Raw genomic sequence first — 25411 nt, 5'->3', positions numbered from 1 at the left:
GGCGTAGTGGTTAAGAATCCGCCTGTCAATGCAGGGGACATGGGTTCAATCCCTGGCCCGGGAAGATCCCACATGCTGTGGAGCAACCAAGCCCGTGCGCCACAACTACTGAACCTGCGCTCTACAGTCCGTGAGCCGCAACTACTGAGCCTGCATGCCACAACTACTGAAGCTCACAAGCCTAGAGCCCGTGCTCTGCAACGAGAAGCCACTGCAATGAGAAACCCACACACCGCATCGAACAGTAGCCTCCACTCACTGTAACTAGAGAAAGCCCGCGCACAGCAACGAAGACCCAAGGCAGCCAAGAATAAATAAATAAATAAATAAATAAATAAATAAATACATACATACATTTGTATATATATAAAAAAATAGTGGAGCCCAGCAATTATTCTGGATACAATCTGGGGGCTAGTTAGAGGGAAGATCAGGGATGCTGGGCTCAGTCCAGATATACAGCGCCCTGCGAGAGGTCTGTCCCATTACACTGTAAAATTGGTTACATGGGAGAGAAGGGTACAGAAATAGTAAAGGAAATAGCTTTAAAATCCAACAAACATAATCACTATTATGGGATTTGGCTTCTTACTTTTTTTTTCACTTCTTTACTTTCTTATCTCTGCTCTTGCCTTTGTCACTTTGGAGCCCTTCATTATTCTTTAGGATCCTCTCTCAGAAACTGCACTCCAGCCTGCATCTCTGTCCACAACCTCCATGACCTATCCTTATCCTGCTGTACCTTTCCATTTTTCTCACTATGTATTCTCCTACATCTCATAAACCTAATCATGTGTTAAGCTAAATCCTTCTAGCCTATCCTAAATCCATTTCTCAAACATTTCTCTATAAGCTCCTCAGTCACAGCTCTTTTCCAAGAAACCAATGTCCACTTTTCCTCTACCTATCAACACATTAACGAATCTTCTCTTTCTTCTCAAAATGTTCCATTTCCCTCTTTATCACTCTTCTTCACTTCCTTTGGTCCTGGTCTCCGCCTTCATCCCCAGTGGCTCTTCATTCCCACTCTCTCTTCTCTTAGGCAAAGATGCTCTCCTTTCCCTCTCATATTTACCCCTTCAGGGTCAGTAACGTTCTGCTTGTCTCTAATTTCTCCTCTCTGACTTGCAATACTTCCCTTATTTGCTTCTCTTTCCTTCTTTACCTTAAATCCTTCATCTGCCTCATTCACTGGTACCTTTGTCTATAATCTTTCTCTTCCATAGAAACGGATTCATCAGTATTATCATTCACTTCATCCAAGACATCCTCCTCAACCTCCACCCCTTCCTCAGTCTCTTCATTGTTCTCCTCTACCTTTTCAAAAGGAATGTCCATCTCAGCATCAGTAATTTCTGTCAATCTTTCATCACCAGTAACTTCCACCACTCTTTCAATTTTCTCTTCATTTATGCTCCCCATTCTTGAACCCTCCAATTTCTCTCCACTAGTCCCCAGCTTCTCTCCCCTGGATCCCCGCCTTTCCCCGCTGAACACCAGCTTCTCTCCACTCGACCTCGGCTTCTCTCCACTCGACCTCGGCTTCTCTCCACCTGACCTCAGCTTCTCTCCACTTGACCTCGGCTTCTCTCCACCTGACCTCAGCTTCTCTCCACTCGACCTCGGCTTCTCTCCACCTGACCTCAGCTTCTCCCCACTTGACCTCAGCTCCTCCGCATTCTGCCCTAGTTCGTATCCTCTGGATCTCGAGTCCTCTCCACTGGTTTCCACTCCAGTAAACTTCAACCTCTCTTTAAACCCAGATCCCCCCCTAGACCCCGCTGTAGTCTCTGCATCCTCAGATTCAGCCTTTATTTCGTGTCTGACTTCTTGCTTTCCCCACACCTCCTTCGAGTTGTCTTTCCGCAAACCCGCGGAAGCCTGTAATGCGCTTGCTACATTGCGCACTCGTTTCACATCCATCCTTTCCTGTCTCTGGCCTGACTTTCCTCTCAAGACTGCCTTTTCCACATCTTCCAGTCTCCAGTCGTCAGACTCAAGCTTCGGGTCCCACATCCTAGGCTTTTGCGTGTTTCTACCTAGGAGCTCCATTCTCTTCCCGATCACGATGAGCCCGTTCCAGGGCATCCACAATTTTTCTCGCATCGTCTGCGCCCCTCTGCTTCTAGGCTCCAGTTGCGACCGCCCGCGGGTCCGCGCCTGGCCTCGGGCGCCCTGGCCTCGGGCCCTGTCGCGCCCCCTCGCCGCCCTTTGCGGCTTACCCAGCCACTCCCTCATGTCCCAGAGCGGATGTCCAAACGGAACCCGTTTCTCCAAAGACATTAGCCCTTGCCACCTCAAACGCGGCTCCCCATTCCCTTCACCCACCCCACCCTCCCACCCAGCCCTCTGGCCTGCCGCCCCGCCCACCGCCTGGAGCGCGGGAGACTAGGGTAGTGCGCACGCGCAGGCCGCGCCAGGCCGTTAGAAGGCGCGGCCCAGAGGGGCGGCGGGCGGGAGTCAGCCAGCCTGGGGCGTGGGCTGACGCGACAGTAGACCTCTGCGATCCTAGAGCCCCCCCTGCCCCCCCCGACTCCATCCCCCACGCTGTCGGCTGTTCCCGGCCTTCTCAGTTCCGCGCTGCCCCTTAAAAGCTGGGGCCCGAAAAAAAAAAAATGGGGCCCGGGCACAGGAACGACAGGCGTTGCAGCCAATGGCGTCCCGCACGGTAAACCTGCTACCCAATCAAAAGGCGCGGCTGCGAGGGAACGGCGTGGAACCACGCCCGGCTCCAGGTGACTTCTTGGCAGGGAGGGAAGAATACCTCTGTCAGCTGATAGGATCCCCACTGGGTCCGTTCCACGGGGCGATTTACCGGGGACCAACCTATGGGAGCGCGCGGGCAGTGACCCGCCGCGGAATTCTTGTGTGCTGTAGTCGAGAACGAGAGTGATGGAGGAGCATCTAGAGGCTGGGAAGGAGAGCAAGGTACAGAAAGGATGCAAACACCTTCCCAAACTTCACCTCACTCCATGATACCCAGTGATGCCCAATCAGGGAATGGTGTGTGTGTGTGTGTGTATGTGTGTGTGTGTGAGTGAGTGTGTGTTCGTGCCCACGCATGAGCTAGAGAAAGACGAGACCCGAGCAATGGGGTGGGGCGCTTCTGTGGCATCAGCATGGGGGCTGGTGAGGATGTCAAAGAGGTAGGGTTTACCGTGGCCCCGACAGATGGAAAAGGACCCGTCACTCTTACTCATCCCCTTCCCAGGACCGACTCATGCTGGTTTGTTGGGGAAGAAGGAAGGATGTTAGGAATTGAGAAGGGGCTGGAGTACCCTCCTCCTTTCCCAAGGTGGGGGAATACTGTTCAGCACTAATGGCTTCACTTGTGTATCTATGTTCATGTAATCATGAGACCATTCATTCTTTTCTATTGACTTCATTCAACAAATAGTTTCTGAGCATACTTGTGCCAAGGATGGTTAGGGGTGGGGCATACAGAGGTGCACACTTTTAGGGGTAGGAGGAATGTGCCTAGTGGGCTGTGACTGAGAATAAGGATGGAGCAGCTGTGGTCCATCTTTGAAGTCCCATCTCCCTCAAGCAGTTATCAAGCAGGAAGGAGACAGGGGACTTGGGGGCCTATTGCACCAATGAGCCAGACTTTGGGGGTGGGGGGCTGTTGGACAGAGGAAGAGCCTGCCATGGGGGTGTTGGAGAAGCCAAGAGGTGAGGAATGGGGATCAGTGGAATTTGAAGAAGTGAGAGGGGTGAGAGACCAAAGTATGGAACAGAAAGCATCTGTTTCAGTGTTTATCTATGTTCATATTCATGGTTAAATTAGTTAACACAGGGACTTCCCTGGCGGTCCAGTGGTTAAGACTTTGCCTTCCAATGCAGGGGGTGCAGGTTCTATCCATAGTGGGGGAGCTAAGATCCCACATGCATTGTGGTCAAAAAACCAAAACATAAAGCAGAAGCAATAATGTAACAAATTCAATAAAGACTTTAAAAATGGTCCACATCAAAAAAAATCTTTAAAAAAATAGTTAATATATATAAAATGCTTAGAGCAATGCCTGGCATATAGGTAGAGCAAATATAAGTGTTAGCTATTATATTACTATTACTGTTACCAGTAATAGTGGATGCTACGTGTTCTAAGGATATACTGGGCTGTCAAACTGTTGGGTGCACCCCTAACCTTTGCAGATGCCAGACTCTTTGAAAATCTGTTATTAGACCATGTCCTCCAGAGTAATCATTGGCTTCTTCAAAATTCTCCTATAAATATAGAGAAATGAAAAGAGTAATAAATGAATATGTAAGTACAAATATAACAGAGAAAATGAAATAACATAAAATACTTGACTAATCTAACAGAAATCAAGAAAGAATAAAGCAACTATACTCCAATAAAAATTAATTTTAAAAAAAGAATAAAGGAACAAAAAACAGATGAGATGAAGACAAAATAAAAAGATGGCAGGTTTATAGCCTACTATATCAGTAATTACAATAATAATGAATGGAACAAAAACTACAGTTAAAAAACAAACATCTGGGCTTCCCTGGTGGCGCAGTGGTTAAGAATATGCCTGGCAGGGCTTCCCTGGTGGCGCAGTGGTTGAGTCCACCTGCCGATGCAGGGGACACGGGTTTGTGCCCCGGTCCAGGAAGATCCCACATGCCGCGGAGCAGCTGGGCCCGTGAGCCATGGCCGCTGAGCCTGCGCGTCTGGAGCCTGCGCTCCACAACGGGAGAGGCCACAACAGTGAGAGGCCCGTGTACCGCAAAAAAAAAAAAAAAAAAGCAAAATAAAAAATTACATATGCTGCAGAGAGGCTAAGCCCGTGTGCCACAACTACTGAGCCTGCAGTCTAGAGCCCGCGAGCCACAACTACTGAGGCCTGCGCACCACAACGAAGAGTAGCCCCCGCTTGCCACAACCAGAGAAAAACCACACACAGCAACCAAAACCCAATGCAGCCAAAAATAAACAAATAAATAAATGTATATATATATATATATAATTACTGAGAAAAATTAAAGAAGACCTAAATCACTGGAAAGATATTCCATGTTCATGGATTGGAAGATTCAGTATTGTAAAAACGTCTGTCCTTCTCAATTTGATCTATAGATTCAATGTAATCTCAATCAAATCCCAGAAAGTTCTTTGGGGGTAGAAATTAACAAGCTGATTCTAAAATTTATGTGGAAATGCAAAGGACCTACAATAGCCAAAATGATTTTGAAAAAGAACAAAGTTAATTCTACCTGATTTCAATGTTGCTTGTCAATTACAGTAATCAAGAGTGTGATATTATCAAAAGTATAGATATATAGATCAATGGAACAGAATAGAGAATACAGAACTGATCACACTTATGAGGTCAATTGATTTTCTACCAAAACATATCAATAGTGAAAAAATAGTGTTTTTAAACAAATAGTGGTAAAATCACGGGCTATTTATAGGGCAAAAATGAATCACAACCCATACCTTACACTGCATACAAGTTGAATTAAATGGATCATAGACCTAAAACTGTTAATTTCTAGAAGAAAAAAATAGGAGAATATCTTCATGACCTTGGGGTAGGAGTGCTTCTTCAAGAGTACACAAACCACAAAAGGAAAGATTGATATGTTGAGCTTGTAAAATTATAAGCCATTAACAGAGTAAAAAGGCAACCCATAGAGTAGGAGATATTGGCAAAACATATAACTGACAAAGGGCTTGTCTCCAGGATATTTAAAGAGTTCCTACAAATCAATAAGAGAAAGATGATCTGATTTTTAAAAGAGGATAGCAGGGAGGAGCAAAAGACATGAATAGGCAGTTTACAAAAGAAGATATCTGAATGTCTAATAGGTACATGAAATGGTGTTCAATATCATTTCTCACCAGGGAATACAAGTTAAAGCCACTATGCACTATTTTTTTTAAAAAAGATGTATTTATTTATTTGGTGGCACTGGTCTTAGTTGTGGCATGTGGGATCTTCGTTGCTGCGCACGGGATCTTTGTTGTGGCATGTGGGATCTTTTTTTTTTAGTTGCGGCATGTGGGATCTTTTAGTTGTGGCATGTGGGATCTAGTTCCCCGACCAGGGATTGAACCCGGGCCCCCTGCATTGGGAGCATGGAGTCTTAACCACTGGACCACCAGGGAAGTCCTCACAATGCAGTATTACTGTACCTCCACCAGTAAGGCTAAAATTAAAAGGACTAACAGTTCTAAGTATTGGCAAGGATGTGGTGCAACTGGAACTTTCATTCAATGCTGGAGGGAGTGTGAATTAGTACAGTCACCTTGGAAAACTGTTTGGCAGTATCTATGAAAGCGTTTTAAACACATGCCTACCCTCTGACAAAGCCATTCTCGTACCCAACAGAAATGAGTACTTAGGTCACTCAAAAGATATATGCAAGAATGTTCATGGCAGCTTTATTCATAATAGCCCCAAACTTGAAATAATCCAAAAGACCACCAACAGTAGAATGGATAAACTACGATACGGTCATATGATGGAACACTACACAGCAATGAAAAAGAAACACTGCACTCAATGACATAGATGGGTCTCACTAAAGAACATGGACACAAAATAGTATATACTGTGTAACTGCATTGATATGAGGCTCAAGGCCAGGTAAAATTAATCTATGGTGCTAGAAGTCTAAGAGTGGTCCCACAGTGTCCCAAATAAGTGCTAAAGCCTGTGAGAGGAGAGAGGGAGGCCTCTGAGTGTGAGAGGTGGGCAGGTGTCAGTTTATATACTGGTGAGTAGTACTTGAAGGGAGAGTGGCTTCTGAGCCTCTACCTCTCTCCCTAGTACCTCTTGGCACAATGGTGTGCACATAGCAGGTGTTCACTAAATGCTTGTTGAGATAGCTCAGTGTAAGAATGAACTAGTAACTTGGTGCCTCAGGGATCTTTTCACTTAGAAAAAAAATACAAGTGCTTGGCCTCCAAGTCAGTGCCATCTTATCCAGCTCACTTTACACCTGGTGAAAGGTACCTGAGGTAACCAGCTGAGAAGGGGTGGGCAGGTAACTGAGGAAGTGCATGGGGTTTGGAACCGAGAAACTCTGTTCAAATCTGGCCCTGCCACTTTGCACCTGTGTGATCTGGGCCAAGTTATTTCACCTCTCTGGTGGTCACAGCTTCCAGGCCTATCAAACGGGGAGAGTTCTGCCTACTTCAGAGGATGGCAGAGTGGGAAAGTGTCATTGTGAATCCCTGAGCAGTGACTTATCAGGATCCCTCGGGAGGTGGTGGGGGGAACAGCCGGCGACCCCAGGGCATGGTGGAAATAATGCTGCTGAGGCGGGCTCTGCAGGAGGACCAGAAGACTGCGGCGAGGATGGGGGGGGGTGGTCAGTCATGTCAGGGACCTCCCTTCCCCCACAGCCCTCCTCCATGTCCCCGGACCTGCAGGGAGACAGCTCCTTACAGGTGGAGATCTCTGATGCCGTCAGCGAGCGGGACAAGGTGAAATTCACTGTTCAAACCAAGGTGAGGCTGCGCCGGAGCAGGGGGGCGTTCAGATGGCTGCTTCAGGAGGCCGGCGTGCAGATGCCTGCGTAGCCTCTGGGCCCGGCTCCTCAGCCTGGCTCTAGGCCACTGGCCCTCTGAGAAAGAGGGCATCTTGTCTAGTCTCGTACAGCCTTTGCCTGCCTAAGGCCCCAAGTACTACCATCCCCTGTCCACCTTCCTGAGGGTAGTCATGGACGCGTGAGCCCCAACTTGGGCCTCCCCTGGGATGTGGGATTGGAGAGGCTCAAAAGTGGGTGCCCAGGAAGCTTGATGGGTATAGGGTTTGAGCAGGGGAGGAAAGACACCTCAGCTAGGTTCCCTGGCTTCCAGAGCTGCGTCCCTCACTTCGCCCGGACCGAGTTCTCAGTCGTGCGACATCATGAGGAGTTCATCTGGCTACACAATGCCTACGTGGAAAACGAGGAGTACGCCGGTCTCATTGTGAGGAGGGGCCGGCCTGGGCACCAGGGGGAGGCTGGGAGGCTGGGCCAGGCTTAGGGGTGTGGGTGACGGCCTTCTCTACGATGAGAGGACTTCCAGCTCTGTCCCTCCTTGGAGCAGATCCCCCCAGCCCCTCCAAGGCCAGACTTTGAGGCTTCAAGGGAAAAACTGCAGAAGTTGGGTGAGGGAGACAGCTCTATCACACGGGAAGAGTTTGCCAAAATGAAGGAGGAGCTGGAAGCGTGAGTGCCGCCTCCCGTTCCTGTCTGTGACAAAGCCCCAGCCCAGCCTCTCCTGACAGCCCCAGGGTTTCTCCCCTGACTGTCCCCTGTGGATGCTTAGGACCCTGCTCCTCGTTCCAGGGCTGCCGAGGGGGAAGGGGCAGGAGTGGGGAAGGAGCCAGGGAGGGCCCACGAGCTGCCTGCCGTCCTCTGCAGGGAGTATCTGGCCATCTTTAAGAAGACAGTTGCGATGCATGAAGTCTTTCTGCAGCGCCTGGCGGCCCACCCCACCCTGCGTCGAGACCATAACTTCTTTGTCTTTTTGGAATATGGCCAGGATGTGAGCTGGGCCACAGAGCTGGGGTCCCCCCTGGGGGTGGGGGGCAAGGCTCTAAGTGGGCTCAGGCCTCTGTCTCATCAGCTCGGCGAGTGGTATATGCCCGGGGTGGGAGGTGCAAATGCCCACCCTGACGTCGCACCGTCCCCATGTGTGCCTCAGCTGAGTGTCCGAGGAAAGAACAGGAAGGAGCTCTTTGGGGGGTTTCTGAGGAATATTGTGAAGTCTGCAGATGAAGCCCTCATCACTGGCATGTCAGGACTCAAGGTGACTTGGGGGGCCCCCTCTCTGGATTCAACCCAGGGCCTCAAGTCCCCAGCAAGGATTGAGACCCTGGGTCCCTGTGGGAGGGAAGCCACTGATGGGGCCCTGCCTAGAGGGAGATTGTGCCACGCTCGGGAGCCCAAGACTGCACTGCTCCTGGTGACTCAGTGTGAGTGGGTCCTGTCTGGCTCCCTTAGGAGGTGGATGACTTCTTCGAGCATGAGAGGACCTTCCTGCTGGAGTACCACACCCGCATCCGGGATGCCTGCCTTCGCGCAGACCGAGTCATGCACTCTCACAAGTGTACGCAGGGCCCCAGGGGCCCTGGATTCTCCCCAGTGGCCCTACTCCCCAGGGGAGAGGAGAGAGCAGGAAATGCCCTGTGTCTGTCCGTGGCCACAAACACCAGGGGTGGGGCTTGACGTGCAGACCAAGGGGCTCTGATAGACGGCTCTTCCCCAACAGGCCTGGCAGATGATTATATCCCTATCTCAGCCGCACTGAGCAGTCTGGGAACACAGGAAGTCAACCAGCTAAAGACGTGAGGACTCCCTCTTGCCCCTCTGCCCTCTTTCTTTGCCTGTAATACTGTGTCTGTCCGTGAGGGGTCACTCCATGGAAGCCTACTATCAGCTCTAGTGGGAGATGCAGAAGCTCCTCTTGGGCTTTGGGAGAGAAAGAGAGGGAAGGTTCCCCAGGGCAGGAAAGCTTTAAGCAACCCCTAAGACCCCTGCCCTAACTCCTCCCCACCACCTCCTAGGAGCTTCCTCAAATTGGCAGAGCTCTTTGAACGACTAAGGGTGAGTACTGCCTTCTGTGTTGAAAGGCCACCCAATGATCCTTTGCAGGGAAGAGAGTGTCCCGGGAGAGGGGAAAGCTCCAGGGTCATTTTGGAATGTTCAGTGATAACTTGGGCTCAGTGAGGCCCTGGACTCACTCTGCAGACTAGTTTAATAAGAGATGGAGTGGAGACAGGGATCCAGCCTCAAGTGTGGGTGTGTGGTGATGGGGGAGGTGGGAAGTGGGCTTGGCGAGGCACTTACAAGGATGTGCCATGTGCCTCTGGCAGACTGTTCTGCGCTGCCAGCATCCTGCCCCAGACACACTCTTCCTGAACTCCTCTCCAAGAAAGTCACCAGAGTGTGCCAGTCTTCCTAAAGTGTCCGTGGGACCCCATATCTTCCCTGCTCAGGGCCCTTCAGCGACCCTATCCCTCCTAGAAACTACCCAAGACACAAAGCCCAAAGTCCCTAGCTTGCATCTTAAGCCTGTTGTGATCTGGCCCACTGCTGCCCAAGTGCCCCACTGAACTTATGGTTCCCTGAAAACATACCAGGCTTGCACACCTGCAAAGCCTTTGGCTGTCGTCTAAGCCCTACTCAATCCCCAAGATCCAGATCAGATGCCACCTCCTCTGTGAAGCCTTCCCTGGCCTGCTCCCCTGAACCACAGGGCTTGACATAGCGTGGGTATCAAGTGACCCTACTTGGTATTTAGATGAACAGCAGCACCCCCAGCCCTTAGCTGCCCCCCCACCAGCTCCCTCCCCAGCCTCCACTTTCCTAATTCAGAAACTGGAGGGCCGAGTGGCTTCTGACGAGGACCTGAAGCTGTCGGACATGCTGAGGTACTACATGCGCGACTCACAGGCAGCCAAGGTGAGAGGTGGCCCCAGAGCAGACCTCAGGGCTGGAGCCACCAGGGAGGGTGGGCAGGTAGGCAAGGGCCATGGGCCAGGGATCCTGTGCCCCTGCCGGCCCCAGGACCTGCTGTACCGGCGGCTGCGGGCACTGGCAGACTATGAGAACGCCAACAAGGCACTGGACAAGGCGCGCACCAGGAACCGGGAGGTGCGGACCGCCGAGAGCCACCAGCAGCTGTGCTGCCAGCGCTTTGAACGCCTCTCCGACTCAGCCAAGCAGGGTAAGCCCCACGGCCCTGGAGCCCCTGCCACTGCACTGCTGACTCTGCCGGGGTCCCCATTCCTCTCTTCTCCAGAGCTCATGGACTTCAGATCCCGCCGCGTCTCCTCCTTCCGCAAGAACCTCATCGAGCTGGCGGAGCTGGAGCTCAAACACGCTAAGGTGAGCCCTCCAGCCTCACCGAGCCTTCCTGCTGCTTTCCTGGCCTCCCACCCCTGGGCCTCTAGGCCCTTATCAAGTGTCTTGGTGCATGGGGGGTGTGGTGGAGCTTGCGGGGAGGTCAGGCTGCCAGGAGCAGTCCCAGCTGTTCAGGACCACAGTTCCCCATTTTGGATCAGGACCATTCCCTTCTGTCATTGGTAGTGAGGCCTCAATAAATGGTAGCTGTTATTGCTGAGGACAGGGATAGGGACAGAGGGGCTACCCAAGGTGGGGCAACAGAGGGGGTAGCAGCAGATGGGAGCCGTCAAGAATCTCTCCTCTGCAGGCCAGCACCCTGCTTCTCCGGAACACCCTTGTCATCCTCAAGGGGGAACCTTAGAGCCACCAGAGTGCCCCGCTGACCTCCCACCCCAGCAAGATGCCTCCTTCCCCACCCCAGGAGCCACTCACCATGCCCCATGACTTCTCGGGGCAAGGCCTAACCCTACCCCAAGGTGCCAGGCCCTGCAAGATAGGGTAGCATGGGCACCACACTTGGCCACAGGTAAGCAGAGCCCTAACCTGGGGAAACCCAGGGGCCCTGACCTCCCTCCCCAGAGGATATGGGGCAGCCTCATCCCACCTCTGGCCCCAGAGTTCATTTGTCTCCAGCTTGTTCACAAATAAAAAGCCTGGTTCTGTAGCAAGGAGGCTTGCTTGTCCTGACTTCCCAGTTGGAGGGCCCACCAAGTACATCCTCTATCGGGGCACCATGGTAGAGACCAGATCCTGGGGGAACACGGTGAGGTGGGACACCCCTGCAGTGTCTTCAGCCACTTTTCAGAGTGCCAGTAGTGCTCTCAGTGGGAAAGTACAAGACCCAGAACTTGGAATCCAGGAGCAGTCTTCAAGGTGTGCCACCACCCCCATAAACCCTGGCACAGACCACACAGAAAACGAATTATAAGTCCTCTACACCCATTTCCTAATCAGCAAAATGCCTCCCTACCAGAGACACTGGCAAGCTCCAAGCTCCAAGGAACTAAGGAACCAGCTCTTTAACTCCAGGAGGCTTTTTTTAGTTGATTGGGGGTGGGGAGGGGGCAGGGTATAAATCCTCCATCACCACCACCCCTAGGGCAACACTTCCACCTTTACCTGCAGGGCAGGTGAAAACCCAAAGCATAGGACTGGAAAGAGCCCACAGTAAAGCAATGCCAGCAAGAAGCGTGGGGCTCCAGCCAACACCCTCTTAGTTAAACACAGGAAGGTGGAGCCCAAGACACCTGGGTCTGAAGTCCTAGACTCCACCTGGCTGGCCCCACCCTGGCCCCCAGCTACATCTGCAGAAGGCCGAAGACTCAACCTGGCTTCGGACTCACCACTGGACCCAGCCCTCATAAATGAGTCAGCCATCCAGGAGAGAGGGCAGAGCAACGACCAAATACTGAAGGTGGAGAAAAAGCTCAAGCAACCAGTGACTTGCAGTCTCGGGGTCCACATCTGGGCAAGACTGCACAGGGAATCACAGAATGGGCCTCACTGTCCTACTGCCCACCTGGGTCAAGGCAACAGAAGAAACCAGTTCAGGGATTAAGCCCCTCTGTTCAAGGAACCCCTGCAGCCAGTAGCAGACACACCCTGGCTCAGCTACCTTCCGAACAGACAGGCTGGTGCCAACTATGACGCCAGGATATAGAGAGGGAACTGTCAGAAAGGAGGCTCAGCTAGTCACTGGGGCCAAATGAGGGTGTGTGGGGCTGGTTGGAGGGAGGGTTAGGAAAGAGATGCTGCACATTCTCCCAGCCTACCCGCCCCCAAGGTCCCCTGGGCCCCAACCTCAAAACAAACATCCCATTAGTGAGCCTTTTTATTGTTGTGTGTTTTTTTTTTTAATTGAGGGTCCCTTACTGGTCCTGCTTCCATGAGTGGCTGTGACCAGGGGCAAGGGGGAGGGGAACCAGGCGGCGCAGGGAGGGGTCATCTCCACAACATTCCATTTATACACAGAACTAAACAGACAAGCACAGAGTCACTATTGTGGTTAGAAGTTGGCAGCATAGGAAAAGGGAGGAACGAGGGGGGAACTGGGGTGTCGTTAAAAAAAATACACGTCCCCCCCAAACAGGGGTTCCTGGGGGGAACTTGGTCTGTTTCAACCCAAGAGGAATCAGAAGATCAAAAGCGGTTTGGGAAGGCCAGAACCGTCAGGGATGGAGGGAGGAGGAGGAAGGTCCAGGGGGTGGGGGGGGCTGTTTGGCAACTGGGGTGAAGGGACTGCCCTCCCCCTGCTGGGATCCCCCCAGCCCCTCCGGTCTGGCAGGAAGGGGGCAGCCTGCAACCCCCATGGGCAGGTCTGGGGCTGCCAGATGCTCCAGGCAGGGGGCTAGAGGGGGCTCACAAAGGCTTGCCCTCCAGAGAGATGACGGCGCTGCCCCCCAGCTTCTCTGCCAGGGTGCAGCGGTCCTTGACCTCCTCATAGCAGTTTGCTTGCAATTCATGCTTGATCCCTGTGGAGGAGAAGGGGGAGCGTCTGTAAGAGGGAGCCCTGGGGCGGGGGTGGGTGTGCTGCGGCTGGGAAGGAGCCAGAAGAACAGATGGCGGGATAAGGCTACATCCAGCGGGCAGTGAAGAGGAGACAAAGAGAGAGGGCTCTCCTGCACCATGCCGTCCACCCCACCCTGCAGCCAAGGCCTGAACGCAACGGCATACGGCACCACCAGCGCTGGCCCTTACCCGTCAGCTTCTTCTTGATGGCGTCCTTGGAGCTGGCGTAGATCATTTTGCTCTTAAGGGGTGCACACTCAGGGGCCCTGGAGGCAAACAGAATCAGAGAACTTGCCGCAAAGCCCCCTCCTCCAAGTCTAGCAAGTGCCCTGAAGCGATACAGGACTTCCAGAAACCCCTGAGCTGGCCCCTAACATTCAAGCTTTTATCAAGTTCCTCACTGACAGGCATTTTACTACAACACCCTCCCCTGAAACGCACACCTCTGGGTTAACAAGGAGCCACAGACCTTCCTGTCCTGGGAAAGCGGGGTGGGGCAGAGCTACGGCAGGTGACAGGATAAGGTGCCTGCAGGAGAAGCTCACCAGAAGATGAACACCAGGTCCTCCTTCTTGCTCTCCTTGGTCTCATAGGTTGCGTCATAGAGGGCGTAGCGGCAGTCCTTGTCTGGCAGCATCTTGACAAAGGTGGTGTAGGGGTCGTCTACAGTCTGGCCCACATCACCTACCAGGATCTCCTTGCCCTCCTCCAAGATGATGTTCTTCTTGTCCTCGCTCAGGCAGAAGAGCACCGCCTTCTTACGCTTCTTCACCTCCTCTGGTGTCGACGACTTACGCACCTTCATGTCGTTGAACACTTTGATGACCCCATCAGAGACAGCCACGCCAGAGGCCTAGAGAACGAGCCACACGCACCTCATAAGGAAAAAGTTTCTGGGATGTGCCCTGAAGTCCTTCCTTTGCTTTCTTAGGAAATCTGTCTAGATGTCAACAAATACAGTCCTCAGCCCCAAGAGATCATTAATCTCCTTCCCAAGACAAGTATCACTAGTTTCCCACCCAAGTCACTGTCAAAGAATCAGATGTGACCCAACTCCAGAAGAGCCGCCACAGAAGAGACCTCTGATCACATAATTCAACACCATTCCTCCCCACCCCGACATCCTGCAGGCTAGATTAAAGACCTGTGAAAAGCAAAGTCTTGGCCAAGATGTGAACCCAGAATTAAAAGAACCTACAGACGCACGATAAAAAGAACCTACAGACTCACGGTACTCAGTCTCAGCTTTTGCATAGTGCTGACTCAGAACTTCACAGAGAGTAGAAGGGGACCCAAACAACCAGGTCATAGTCATCTCTAAGAGAGAACCAGGACCCACAACGCTAGAGGGGTCACCAACGGTGCTCAACAGTTCTAGCAAGCCCATCAGAACTATTCAACGCAGTTATCACACAAGGTATCCCTTTCTCTGCTGGAGTCTTCCTAAACCAAAGCAAGAACAACAAATCCCTAATTACGGCCCTACCCGACAACTCCCTGTTCTCCGGAAAAAAATGCAGGCCCCAAAGGTCGCTAATAGAAGTTAGCAGTCCAAACTCAAGGGCCCACGGTCCGTGAGAGCTCTTTAAACTTCTATTCTGGGTCGTGTTGGGGGCCACCCTAGCCAGGAATGGGAGTGAGACCGTCCACGGTGAAATCTGCCCCCGCTCCCGGAACTGCAGAGGAAGCCGGCCACGTGATTGAGCTGCTTCCGGAGTAGGCGGGGAAAGGAGATCGGCTAGACTCAGCCCCCTCCCCGAAAAAAACCCGTACCTAGAGGAAGCAGCACCTCCAGGGCCTCAACCCTAAGGAAGCGCCCTTACCGACAAGCTTATCGGCCCCCTGCGCTGCGGGCTTGGACAAATTACCCAACCTTCTGCTCTCTCAGCCCTCGGACCGAACACAGGGGACGGGGTGGTTTCCGGGCGGTGCCCGCCTGGGTCACTTCCCTAAACTCGGCTCCACCCTCAGGCCCCATCCTGGAAAGCCGACAGCCCCGCTGGTCCACGGCTTCGGGCCCAGCAGCCAGGCCTGACCGTGTGCGCACGCGCCGGCCGACAGCGCCGTTCCAGCCTCCGCCGGGTGTACTCTGCGAACCCAGCTCGCCTTGTGGGCTCGCTAGCTCCCGAGCACGGCCGTCTCCGCGCTGTCCGCTCTGTGCTGCGCGGTACAGGTCTCTAATCCCAGGCGCCTGCGCCCGGACCCGGACACCCCCGCATCCCCGCTGGCCGCGTCGCCCCCGCCCCTTGCGAGCATCCCTGCCACCTGCTCTCGAGACAGACCCGCCTGAGAGGGAGGGTGACGCGGAGACAGGAACAGCCCCTGGGTGGGGCGCGCGCGCCGAGTTCGCTCGCGCGCTTTTCCTTCGCCGCCCCCGGGCCAGGTTTGGATGCCGCGTGCTCCCGTCGAGCGCGCCCCCGTGAGCCGACTCTCTTCGGCCCCGCCGCGGCGCGCGACACCGGCTGCTCAGCGAGGGACGAGCGCGCGCGCCCTGGACCCCTCCCCCACGGCCCTTGTCCGCGCGGGCGCAACAGCGGGGTGGGGGAGGGGAAGGGAGTCCAGGGGGCGCGCGAGCGACGTCCAAGCCGGCCCTCACCGGCGCCCGCGGGCGCGCACGCGCGTCCCGGCGCCGCCCGCCCCTCAGCACGAGACCCTCATCCCGCCCGGGGAGGTGGGGGAGGGGATGCCGACGTCGCTCCCCCGTTCCCTTTAGCGCGCGCAGATGATCGACCCGCAGCCGCCTCCCCTCCGGCGCCGTGGCCTGCCGCTCACCATGTTTCCGGAAGAGAAAAGGAGATAGCAAGGAGAGCCAGAAAAGACAAGAGCCGCTGCAGCTGCTGCCGGGATCCGACTGAACGCGGCCTCTCCCGGCCCCTTCCGTTTAGTACGAGCCGCACAATGAGGGGCGGGGCGGGCTTCCGGCGCTCCCCCCGCGGGCCGACGGGAAATGAAGTCCGAGGGTCCTGCGCCGTCTTCGGGCTCGCTGGGTAACAGAGTCTTTTTCACCTGACGGCCTCCCGGCTCCACCGTTGCATACTGGGAAATGTAGTTCAAAACAGCCGAGAGAGGCGGGGCTATGGCACGGAGAGCGCAACCGTTGGTCGAATTTCCCAGGAAACGCTCGGAGCTGAGCGAAGGCCTCGGCGTTGGGTAATATGACCTGAAAATGAGCCCCGACTTCGCGGCTCTCTACCTCGGAGGGAAACGGTTTTTCTAAGATCCATCTTGGCACTATCAGGATCCTTTGGTCTGAAAATTTTCAGTGAGTTAGTATTTTGGTTTTCCGAATTGAAACACCTATTCATTGGCCTGGAATCCAGTCCTAGAGCAAGGAGAATTGCTAGTATAAGGCACCTTCTATCCAATAAACATTTGTTAAGCATCCTCCATGTGTAAAGCCACTCTTGTCTACTGAGAAAAGGCCATATGCAACGTCAATAAAATAAGAGAAAAAAACACATAGGAAAGGCTACGAGGAAATCTTTGAAAATAGAGATTTGTACTCGTTTTTAGGGTGTTTGGCAAAATCATGAGGTAATAAGCCAAAATCATGAGACAGGGGTTTGTGCATTCAATTCAAGGATTATTTGCCTTTTACTAAACAGTGAAAAGCGGAAATAGATATTAAACCAAACTTGAGTCTCATTCTCGAGTTGGTAACCAGGCATATGGTTAATTAGTACCCGCAGAAATTGAGACAGAAGCTCTGTGGGAGCATAACCTTCAAAAAAAGAAACTGGGGTGGGGGACTCCGGGAAGATTTATTTGACCTCGAACAAAGGCCATGCCCTCTTACTCTGCTGGAAGAGAAGACAGGGTCGCAAACAAGAGAACTGGGGGCGTTGATCCCATATGCAGAATAAGGGTGTAAATGAAGAGCCAGAAGGCTGGTCTTCAGGACCCGGGGAGCGACTCCCGAGAGTGGGGTACGTCGCAGAGCATGCCGGGGCTTGTAGTCGGGGACCTTCCGCCGCATCACCCACCAACCGAGCTCCCGGGAGCCTCAGGTGGGGGCCACAGCTCAACCGCCTCGCGCAAGCGGCCCTGCCTGGAGAGGAGGCTGGCTCCACCTTTTTTGAGCTTCGGAGTTTCCTAGAGCAACGACGAGGGGGAGGGAGACTTCGCAGTTACCCTGGAGACGCGCTCCCGCCCGCCCCTAGCTGCGGGATGCCCTAGATGTCCTTATTAGGACATGAGGCTATAGGGGGCGGGGCCAAACCGAACACCCGCTGGAGGCTCCTTATAAGGCAGCGTCGGGCGGGAGGCGGGAGTGTGGAGCAGGCTGTGGGGTGAGGGATCGAGGCGGGGCGGAGCTTGAAGGGGCGGGCCTGGAAGCTCTGGCGCCCGCCTCTCCGCTCCCGTAAGGCCTCAGATCCGCACCTCGCCACTTCCGGTGTAGCAGATGAGGGCTGCTCTAATTTGCTGGCGAGACTCTCGTGCTCAACTGGGACCCCTCTGCATAGTTCCCATCTTAATCTCCCTGAGGGTCCCCCACCTCCAATGAGTCTCAAAAACGATGAAGTGGGGCTTCCTTGGTGGCGCAGTGGTTGAGAATGTGCCTGCCAATGCAAGGAACACGGGTTCGAGCCCTGGTCTGGGAAGATCCCACATGCCGCGGAGCAACTGGGCCCGTGAGCCACAACTACTGAGCCTGCGCGTCTGGAGCCTGTGCTCCGCAACAAGAGAGGCCGCGACAGTGAGAGGCCCGCGCACCGCGATGAAGAGTGGCCCCGTGTAAATGAAGAGCCAGAAGGCTGGTCTTCAGGACCCGGGGAGCGACTCCCGAGAGTGGGGTACGTCGCAGAGCATGCCGGGGCTTGTAGTCGGGGACCTTCCGCCGCATCACCCACCAACCGAGCTCCCGGGAGCCTCAGGTGGGGGCCACAGCTCAACCGCCTCGCGCAAGCGGCCCTGCCTGGAGAGGAGGCTGGCTCCACCTTTTTTGAGCTTCGGAGTTTCCTAGAGCAACGACGAGGGGGAGGGAGACTTCGCAGTTACCCTGGAGACGCGCTCCCGCCCGCCCCTAGCTGCGGGATGCCCTAGATGTCCTTATTAGGACATGAGGCTATAGGGGGCGGGGCCAAACCGAACACCCGCTGGAGGCTCCTTATAAGGCAGCGTCGGGCGGGAGGCGGGAGTGTGGAGCAGGCTGTGGGGTGAGGGATCGAGGCGGGGCGGAGCTTGAAGGGGCGGGCCTGGAAGCTCTGGCGCCCGCCTCTCCGCTCCCGTAAGGCCTCAGATCCGCACCTCGCCACTTCCGGTGTAGCAGATGAGGGCTGCTCTAATTTGCTGGCGAGACTCTCGTGCTCAACTGGGACCCCTCTGCATAGTTCCCATCTTAATCTCCCTGAGGGTCCCCCACCTCCAATGAGTCTCAAAAACGATGAAGTGGGGCTTCCTTGGTGGCGCAGTGGTTGAGAATGTGCCTGCCAATGCAAGGAACACGGGTTCGAGCCCTGGTCTGGGAAGATCCCACATGCCGCGGAGCAACTGGGCCCGTGAGCCACAACTACTGAGCCTGCGCGTCTGGAGCCTGTGCTCCGCAACAAGAGAGGCCGCGACAGTGAGAGGCCCGCGCACCGCGATGAAGAGTGGCCCCCGCTCGCCACAACTAGAGAAAGCCCTCGCACAGAAACGAAGACCCAACACATACCCAAAAATAAATAATAAATAAATAATTTAAAAAAATAAAAACAACGATGAAGTGTTTTCCCCTTGTCCGCGCTTCTTATTCCCAGGCTGCTACCCCGAATCCAACAACGTGTCCACTTCAGCCCCTCCCACATATCCCGATGTCCAGTACCTCCTATTTGTTACCTCTCTACTTGTCCTCTGTCCCCCTCTCCCTGTCCTGCAAGCTTTGGCCTTCCCTGCGTGTCCCCGACTTCGCGTCCCTCCCCCATGGAGGCCCCAGCTCGGGATCACCATTTCCTCGGAGGGTCTTTCAGCTGCTCTCGCGTTACCTTTGTGTCCTCATTCCCTGTACCCATTCCTAATGTCCCTCCGACAAAACTACCTGCAACCCATTTGTTCCCCCACCCCCGCCCCGGACTCTTAATAAGCCCAGTCTCTATACCGTCCTCCTCTAGATCGAGCCTGAAACTGACAGCCTTAGGTTACTCGGTATGCAGCGCCCCAACCAGACCTCCCAGCCACAGGGTGGCGCTGTCCACCTTCCTCTCTCCTGCACAAAGAGGACCCCACCCCACCCCCGCTCTAGAATCTGGGGTGGGAGGAAGGGGCGGGTCAAGGCCTGGGGCGGGCGGGGCGCGTCCGAAAGGCTCGTCCTGTCCCGGGGCGGCGGGAAGGCGAAAGGCGGTATAGACTGTGCTTGGCACCGACCACGGGGAGGGCAGCAGAAATCAGTCCTCTTGGTTAGTTCCCCGCATGGGACCACGTGATTGGAGAGGTCCCTCCCTCTTCCGCCGGAACCAGGTGTTCGAATCCCGTCTCCAGAACTAGCGGCATTTCAGTCCTGCCAGCGTGAGGTCTGGGCCTCGTGCCCTGGGGCTCATGGCAGCGCCGGTCCGCCTGGGCCGGAAACGACCGCTGCCCGTTTGCGCCAACCCGCTCTTCGTACGCTGGCTGACCGAGTGGCGGGACGAGGCAGCCAGCAGAGGGCGCCGCACGCAATTCGTGTTTCAGAAGGTGGGTTCTGGCCGGGCCTGATGGGGGACAGGTGCTGGCCGGGCCAGACAGCCACGTCTACCCTGACCCGGTACTGTACCCCTCCCCCGCCAGGCACTGCGCTCCCTACGGCGGTACCCACTGCCCCTGCACAGCGGCAAGGAAGCTAAGATCCTACAGCACTTCGGAGACGGGCTCTGCCGGATGCTGGACCGGCGGCTGCAGCAGCACAAGGCATCAGGTGGTGAGCGCTGGGAGCAGGGGTCGCTGGTCCCCTGAGCCTCCCCAAGATGCAGCTTGTGTAACCACCTGGGATACTTGGGCTTCAGGCTCCCTGCTCCTGTCCAAGTTGCTGTTTGACGTCGGGCTAGTGGCTGACTTTTTCAGAACCTCACCGCTCTCACCAACCACTTGAGCTGGCCGCGTCCCAGACCATCCTACCTGCTGGATTCCAGGGTGCAGGGTTGACTCTCTTCTACTCCCGCAGGTGACCACGCCCCATGTTCACCACCTGGAGCGAAGAGTCCAGCCCGGGAAAGGCCTGCCAAAGTCCAGGATCCTTACATGCCAGTGAGGAGAGGGCAGGGGGATAGAAGGGAAAGCGGGAGCACCAGGAGTAAGATTTTCTGGCTTGGGGGACTTAGCTGGGCTGGGTCCAAATCCCACCAGTGACACCTGGCTCTGGGCAAATGACTTATTCTGTCTGATGCTTAGTTTTCTTATCTGTAGGTGTAGATAGTGAGTTATAATAGAGTCAGTTGAGAGAATTCCATGATCAAGCTATTTAGGGGGCCAAGCCCAGTAAGTTATGGAATTTGCTGTTGAGTCTTCTTGTCTTACCTTCTCTGTCCTGTGCTAGAACTGAGGCTGGGCCAGGCCGATTACACCCCTACCCCACCCCCCCACCCCTGAAACTGTCCACCGTGTCATCCCAAGTTTGCAGGAGATCATACTATCACATGGCCCATTTTACAGATACAGAAGCTAGAGAGGCAGCTGAGTAATTTGCTCAGGGCCATTTAGTCTGCTGAGATAGAACCTGAACCTCAGCTTTGCCAGGGATTGCGTCTGCAACAGCTGGCTGGTTTTTGGCTTCAAAGGCCCCCTGTACCTTTCAGGGTCCAACCCAGCTCAAAGCAGGAGGCTCTGGCAAGTATTGGCCAGCTCGGCACTCAGGAGCTCGAGCAGTACTGCTGCTGCTGTACCGGGAACACCGGGTGAGCGCCTGACCAAATCGGGAGGCCGGGGAACTGAGGCTACAGGCCTGCGGCTCCTGGGGCAGGCTGCTCGGGCACTGAACCTAAGTTGGCTACATTTCTGCCTTGGTTATAGGATCCTAGCAGCCACGGCTTCCTAACCAAGGAGGAGCTGCTGCAGAGGTGTGCCCAGAAGGCTCCAAGGGTGAGCACTGAGAGGGGGAAGGAGGGAGCCAAGTGGCTCTGGATCTGACGCTGAGCCCACCACAGGCTGCCCTTCTTGGGAGCAAGCAGTGGGGTGGGGCAAGGGAGTGGGCAGGTGGTAGCCCTGGGAGCTCTCTAAGGATCTCCTCCCGTATGAACAGGTGGCCCCTGGAAGTGCTCGGCCCTGGCCAGCCCTCCGCTCCCTCCTCCACAGGAATCTGGTCCTCAGGACGCAGCAGCCAGCTAGGTGGGGAGAACGACGTGAGATGGAGGAGGCAGGGCCGGGGAGCAGGCGTGCCGTGCTGAGGTGGTCCTGCAGCCTCATGTGTACTTGTTGCCGACCTGAGGAGTGGCCCTGGGCAGGTCCAGAGGCAGCTGATCTGAGGGGCGAGAACATGGCTAGCAGGAGGGGTGTTGGGCAGCCACTGGCCTTGTTTGTGAAAGGTCGCCAAGGCTGGTGAGACCAGCCTAGCTGGGGGCAGGCAGGGGAGCCCGCCAAGTATGAGTGAAGAAGGGAGATCTGTGTTCTCCTTTTCCACCCACCAGGTACTCACTGACCCCAGAGGGTCTGGAGCTGGCCCAGAAGCTGGCTGAGTCGGAGGGCCTGAGCTTGCTGAGTGCGGGCAGCGGGCCAGAGGAACCCCCTGGGGAGGAGCCTGCGGTGCCAGGAGCGGCCTCAGCTGAGCTGTGAGGAGGGGGAGGGGGGAGAACAGGGGAGCAGGAATCGTCCCCAAAATGAGGCCAGGACCCCACCCTGTCTCCATCAGCTCCAGCTGAGCTGTGGCTGCCCCACCTCCTAGGGGTTAGAGGAGCAGCAGCCCCAGTCTTGCACACGCCGACTCCCACCCCTTCTCCCCAGTAGTGGCGCCAGCGAAGGGAACGTCCAGCAGCCACCGCTGGAGCTGGGGCCTGGAGAGTACAGGGTGCTGTTGTGCGTGGACATTGGCGAGACCAAGGGGTGAGTGAGATGGGGGGAGGTGAGGGAGAGGATGTGGCGAGGGCCCTGGCCTGCCCTGCCTCAGGCCTCCCACCATGCAACTGCAGGGCGGGACCCAGGCCAGAGCTGCTCCGAGAGCTGCAGCGGCTGCACGTGACCCACACAGTGCGCAAGCTACACGTCGGAGACTTCGTGTGGGTGGCCCAAGAGACCAGTCCCAGGGACCCGGGTAAGGGGTGTGGACGGGCAGGTGGGGGTCAGAGGCAGGGCCTGGAGGGTGAGGGGACGCAAGCCAACGGGACCCTTCTTGGCCGCTCGGCAGCACGACCTGGAGAACTAGTCCTGGACCACATCGTGGAGCGAAAGCGGCTGGATGACCTGTGCAGCAGCATCATCGACGGCCGCTTCCGGGAGCAAAAGGTTCCTTCACTGGCCTCACCACCCTCCCTGTCCCAGGCCCGCTCAGGGGCACTTCTGGGTGGTATCCAGGCAGAGCTCCCACACCTCCAGCCACACCCCCTCTAGAGCTTCTCCAGGACAGCCCCCAGATCAGACCCCCCTCTGGCCCCTCCAGGCACACAGTAGGTATGCAGGCCTCTGGGCGGGGCTGAGGAGCATGTTAAGACTCCTAGGGTGTCCAGCCCCTGCAGTCCGGAGTAAACAAGGCTCACTCCTCCAGGAGTGGAACCGCAGCAGCTGTGTGTCAGTGCTGGCTGCTAGGCTGACCCGATAGGCCACGTATAGGCCAAGGGAAGTTTGAAGAATGGGCGTCGCTTAGATGGTGGCAGGGCTTTCTGTGCAAGAATAGCAGCGTGAGCAAAGGTGTGGAGGCCACTCTGAGGCAGGTGGAGAAGCTAGGGAGGATGAGGAGGCGAACTGGTGGGACCAAGTTCTCATGACAGCTTTGAGGGTGACTTGATAGACACCTAGTATATGAGCATCCACGTCTTGACCCACCTCACCCTCTCCAACTGCCTGCCCAGTTCCGGCTGAAGCGCTGCGGCCTGGGGCGTCGAGTATACCTGGTGGAAGAGCATGGCTCAGTGCGTAACCTCAGCCTTCCCGAGGGCACGCTGCTGCAGGCTGTCACCAACACTCAGGTGAGCCGGGAGGGCAGAGCCAGGCTGGCAGGGACCCTGTGGTCTACGGCTCCGCTCAGGAGCCGCTCTCCTTCCCTTGGATCCTCTTCTCCAGGTCATCGATGGCTTCTTTGTGAAACACACAGCAGATATTAAGGAGTCAGCAGCCTACCTGGCCCTGTTGACAAGGGGTCTGCAGAGACTCTACCAGGTGAGCAGGTGCATCTGTCCGGCACTGGCCCCTTACTTGGGTTGCGTGTTCCCTCAAGGAAGGCGAGGTGAGTGAGATCCCTGTTTCTCAGGCTGGCCCACTGAGGCCTGGGATGGGGCAAGGCCTGGCTGGGGGTTGTCCCCTAGAGCTCTGGCCTGGTCTCAGTTCCCTCTTCCCTCAGGGCCATACCCTCCACAGTCGCCCCTGGGGAACCCCAGGGGACCCTGAATCAAGGGCTGGGCCCTCCGCAAACCCTCTCTGCTCACTCCTCACCTTCAACGACTTCAACGCGGGAGCCATCAAGAACAAGGTACTGCCTCTGCCCAGCGCCTCCTTACAAGGTCCAGCGTGGGCCTCTCCTCACACGGTCCCCCACCCCCACCCCGACCCCAGGCCCAGTCTGTGCGGGAGGCGTTTGCCAGACAGCTGATGCAGCTGCGCGGAGTGAGCGGGGAGAAGGCGGCAGCCCTGGTAGATCAGTACAGCACCCCTGCCAGGTAGGCCGCCACAGAGCCCCTGTCCTCTGCCCCTGCCCACCCTGCGTGGACGTCAACTCAGCCAGTGCCTTGCGGGTGGTCTGGCTCTGTGAGGGCTGGACAGACCCAGCTGATACCTGAGGAGTTCATGGAGGTCTGGTGGTGAGGAAGACAGAACCAGCCAAGACCAGACAGAATCTCAGACATTGGGGGGAGGGAGAGAGACATTCTACAGTTAAGTCCCCTACATACGAACAAGTTCCATTCCGAGAGCACGTTCATGAGTCCGATTTGTTCGTAAGTCTAACAAAGTTAGTCTAAATACCCAATTAACACAGTCAGCTATGTACCGCTGCTTTTATGCTTGCTTCTGGACGTCCTGGGCTTGAAGTAAAGATACTGTACTACTGTACTGTATACAGTACTGTAGAGTAAAGCACACGAAAGCACAGCCACCTGTGGAGGATGCGCGTGAGTGAGCACACACACCAGACGCGTGAACTAACTTACGTGATTGGACGTGTGAACACACGTTCACATCTTTGAAAGTTTGCGACTTGAAGGTTCGTATGGAGGGGACTTCCTGTACCTGGTGCAGCAGAGAAGGCTTCCTGGTAGAGTGGGCAGGCCATGAAGACTGGGCCAAGAACAGCCATACTTGGGAAACATTTGCAGGAGCATGAAAGGAGGGTGAGCAGGATGGAGCAGAGCCTTGAATGCCAGGTTCAGGAAGTGCGGCCATGGTCCTGACTCCTCTAACCCATGCCAGTCTCTTCAGGCCCGCCTCCCGTGACGCTGGCCTGAGCCACTCGGGATGGGCCAACAGTCAGCCATTGCCAAAACTTAGAAACTCATACTCCCCACCCCACCCTCAGCCTGCTGGCCGCCTATGACGCCTGTGCCACGCCGAAGGAAAAGGAAATGCTGCTGAGCACCATCAAGTGTGGACCCCTGCAGAGGTGAGGGCAGGAGACAGAACCTGGAGAGAATAGGTGGGGTGCGGTTACCCTCACCCAGGTCTGACCCTTATTTGTCTTTCTCTTTGTGCAGGAATCTGGGGCCAGCTCTGAGCAGGACCTTGTCACAACTTTACTGCAGCCACGGCCCCCTGACCTGAGCTATGCCACAAGACAGACCCCCACCCCCATTTTCCCAGGCTACGCAGCCTTTTAACTGGGATCTTTGGGCTACAATAAAAATCTTAAGTGTTTGCAGCTTTATGTGTTAGGAGGAGATGCCAGGCCCCAGGGGTCTTGTAAGATATCCAGGTAGGAACTGGGGAGACCATTGGGTCCAGTTTTTAAACTGAGCTTCTCAGG

General features: G+C 55.4%; 3 protein-coding genes across 3 annotated transcripts; 2 read left to right on the top strand and 1 right to left on the bottom strand.

Annotated features, from left to right (window-relative positions):
* The first annotated feature begins 2892 nt into the window (after window positions 1-2892).
* SNX32 (sorting nexin 32) lies at window positions 2893-11226 on the top strand. The gene is made up of 13 exons (XM_007461981.1): window positions 2893-2928; window positions 7364-7468; window positions 7820-7930; window positions 8051-8172; window positions 8368-8491; window positions 8651-8755; window positions 8950-9055; window positions 9218-9293; window positions 9513-9552; window positions 10324-10410; window positions 10516-10675; window positions 10751-10836; window positions 11162-11226. The coding sequence occupies exons 1-13, from the start codon at window positions 2893-2895 to the stop codon at window positions 11213-11215; spliced, it is 1212 nt and encodes a 403-aa protein (XP_007462043.1). The 3' UTR covers window positions 11216-11226.
* Window positions 11227-12667: 1441 nt separating this feature from the next.
* On the bottom strand, window positions 12668-18358 carry CFL1 (cofilin 1). Its single transcript, XM_007461980.1, has 5 exons — window positions 18174-18358; window positions 16135-16684; window positions 13908-14215; window positions 13552-13628; window positions 12668-13325 (listed from the first exon to the last, which is right to left on the bottom strand). The coding sequence occupies exons 2-5, from the start codon at window positions 16135-16137 to the stop codon at window positions 13213-13215; spliced, it is 501 nt and encodes a 166-aa protein (XP_007462042.1). The 5' UTR covers window positions 16138-16684; window positions 18174-18358; the 3' UTR covers window positions 12668-13212.
* Window positions 18359-19875: 1517 nt separating this feature from the next.
* MUS81 (MUS81 structure-specific endonuclease subunit) lies at window positions 19876-25266 on the top strand. The gene is made up of 16 exons (XM_007461979.1): window positions 19876-20010; window positions 20104-20233; window positions 20477-20559; window positions 21108-21206; window positions 21322-21390; window positions 21551-21636; window positions 21936-22076; window positions 22252-22347; window positions 22434-22555; window positions 22649-22746; window positions 23310-23426; window positions 23521-23616; window positions 23798-23926; window positions 24010-24113; window positions 24968-25051; window positions 25143-25266. Exons 1-16 carry the CDS (start codon window positions 19876-19878, stop codon window positions 25207-25209), a joined length of 1656 nt encoding a protein of 551 aa, XP_007462041.1. The 3' UTR covers window positions 25210-25266.
* The last annotated feature ends 145 nt before the right edge of the window (window positions 25267-25411 follow it).

The sequence above is a fragment of the Lipotes vexillifer genome, unplaced genomic scaffold (genome assembly GCF_000442215.2).
Source record: "Lipotes vexillifer unplaced genomic scaffold, Lipotes_vexillifer_v1.1 scaffold1129, whole genome shotgun sequence".
Lineage (NCBI taxonomy): Eukaryota > Metazoa > Chordata > Mammalia > Artiodactyla > Lipotidae > Lipotes > Lipotes vexillifer.
Note: the sequence above shows the minus strand (reverse complement) of the source record. Positions and strands in the feature narration are given on the sequence as shown.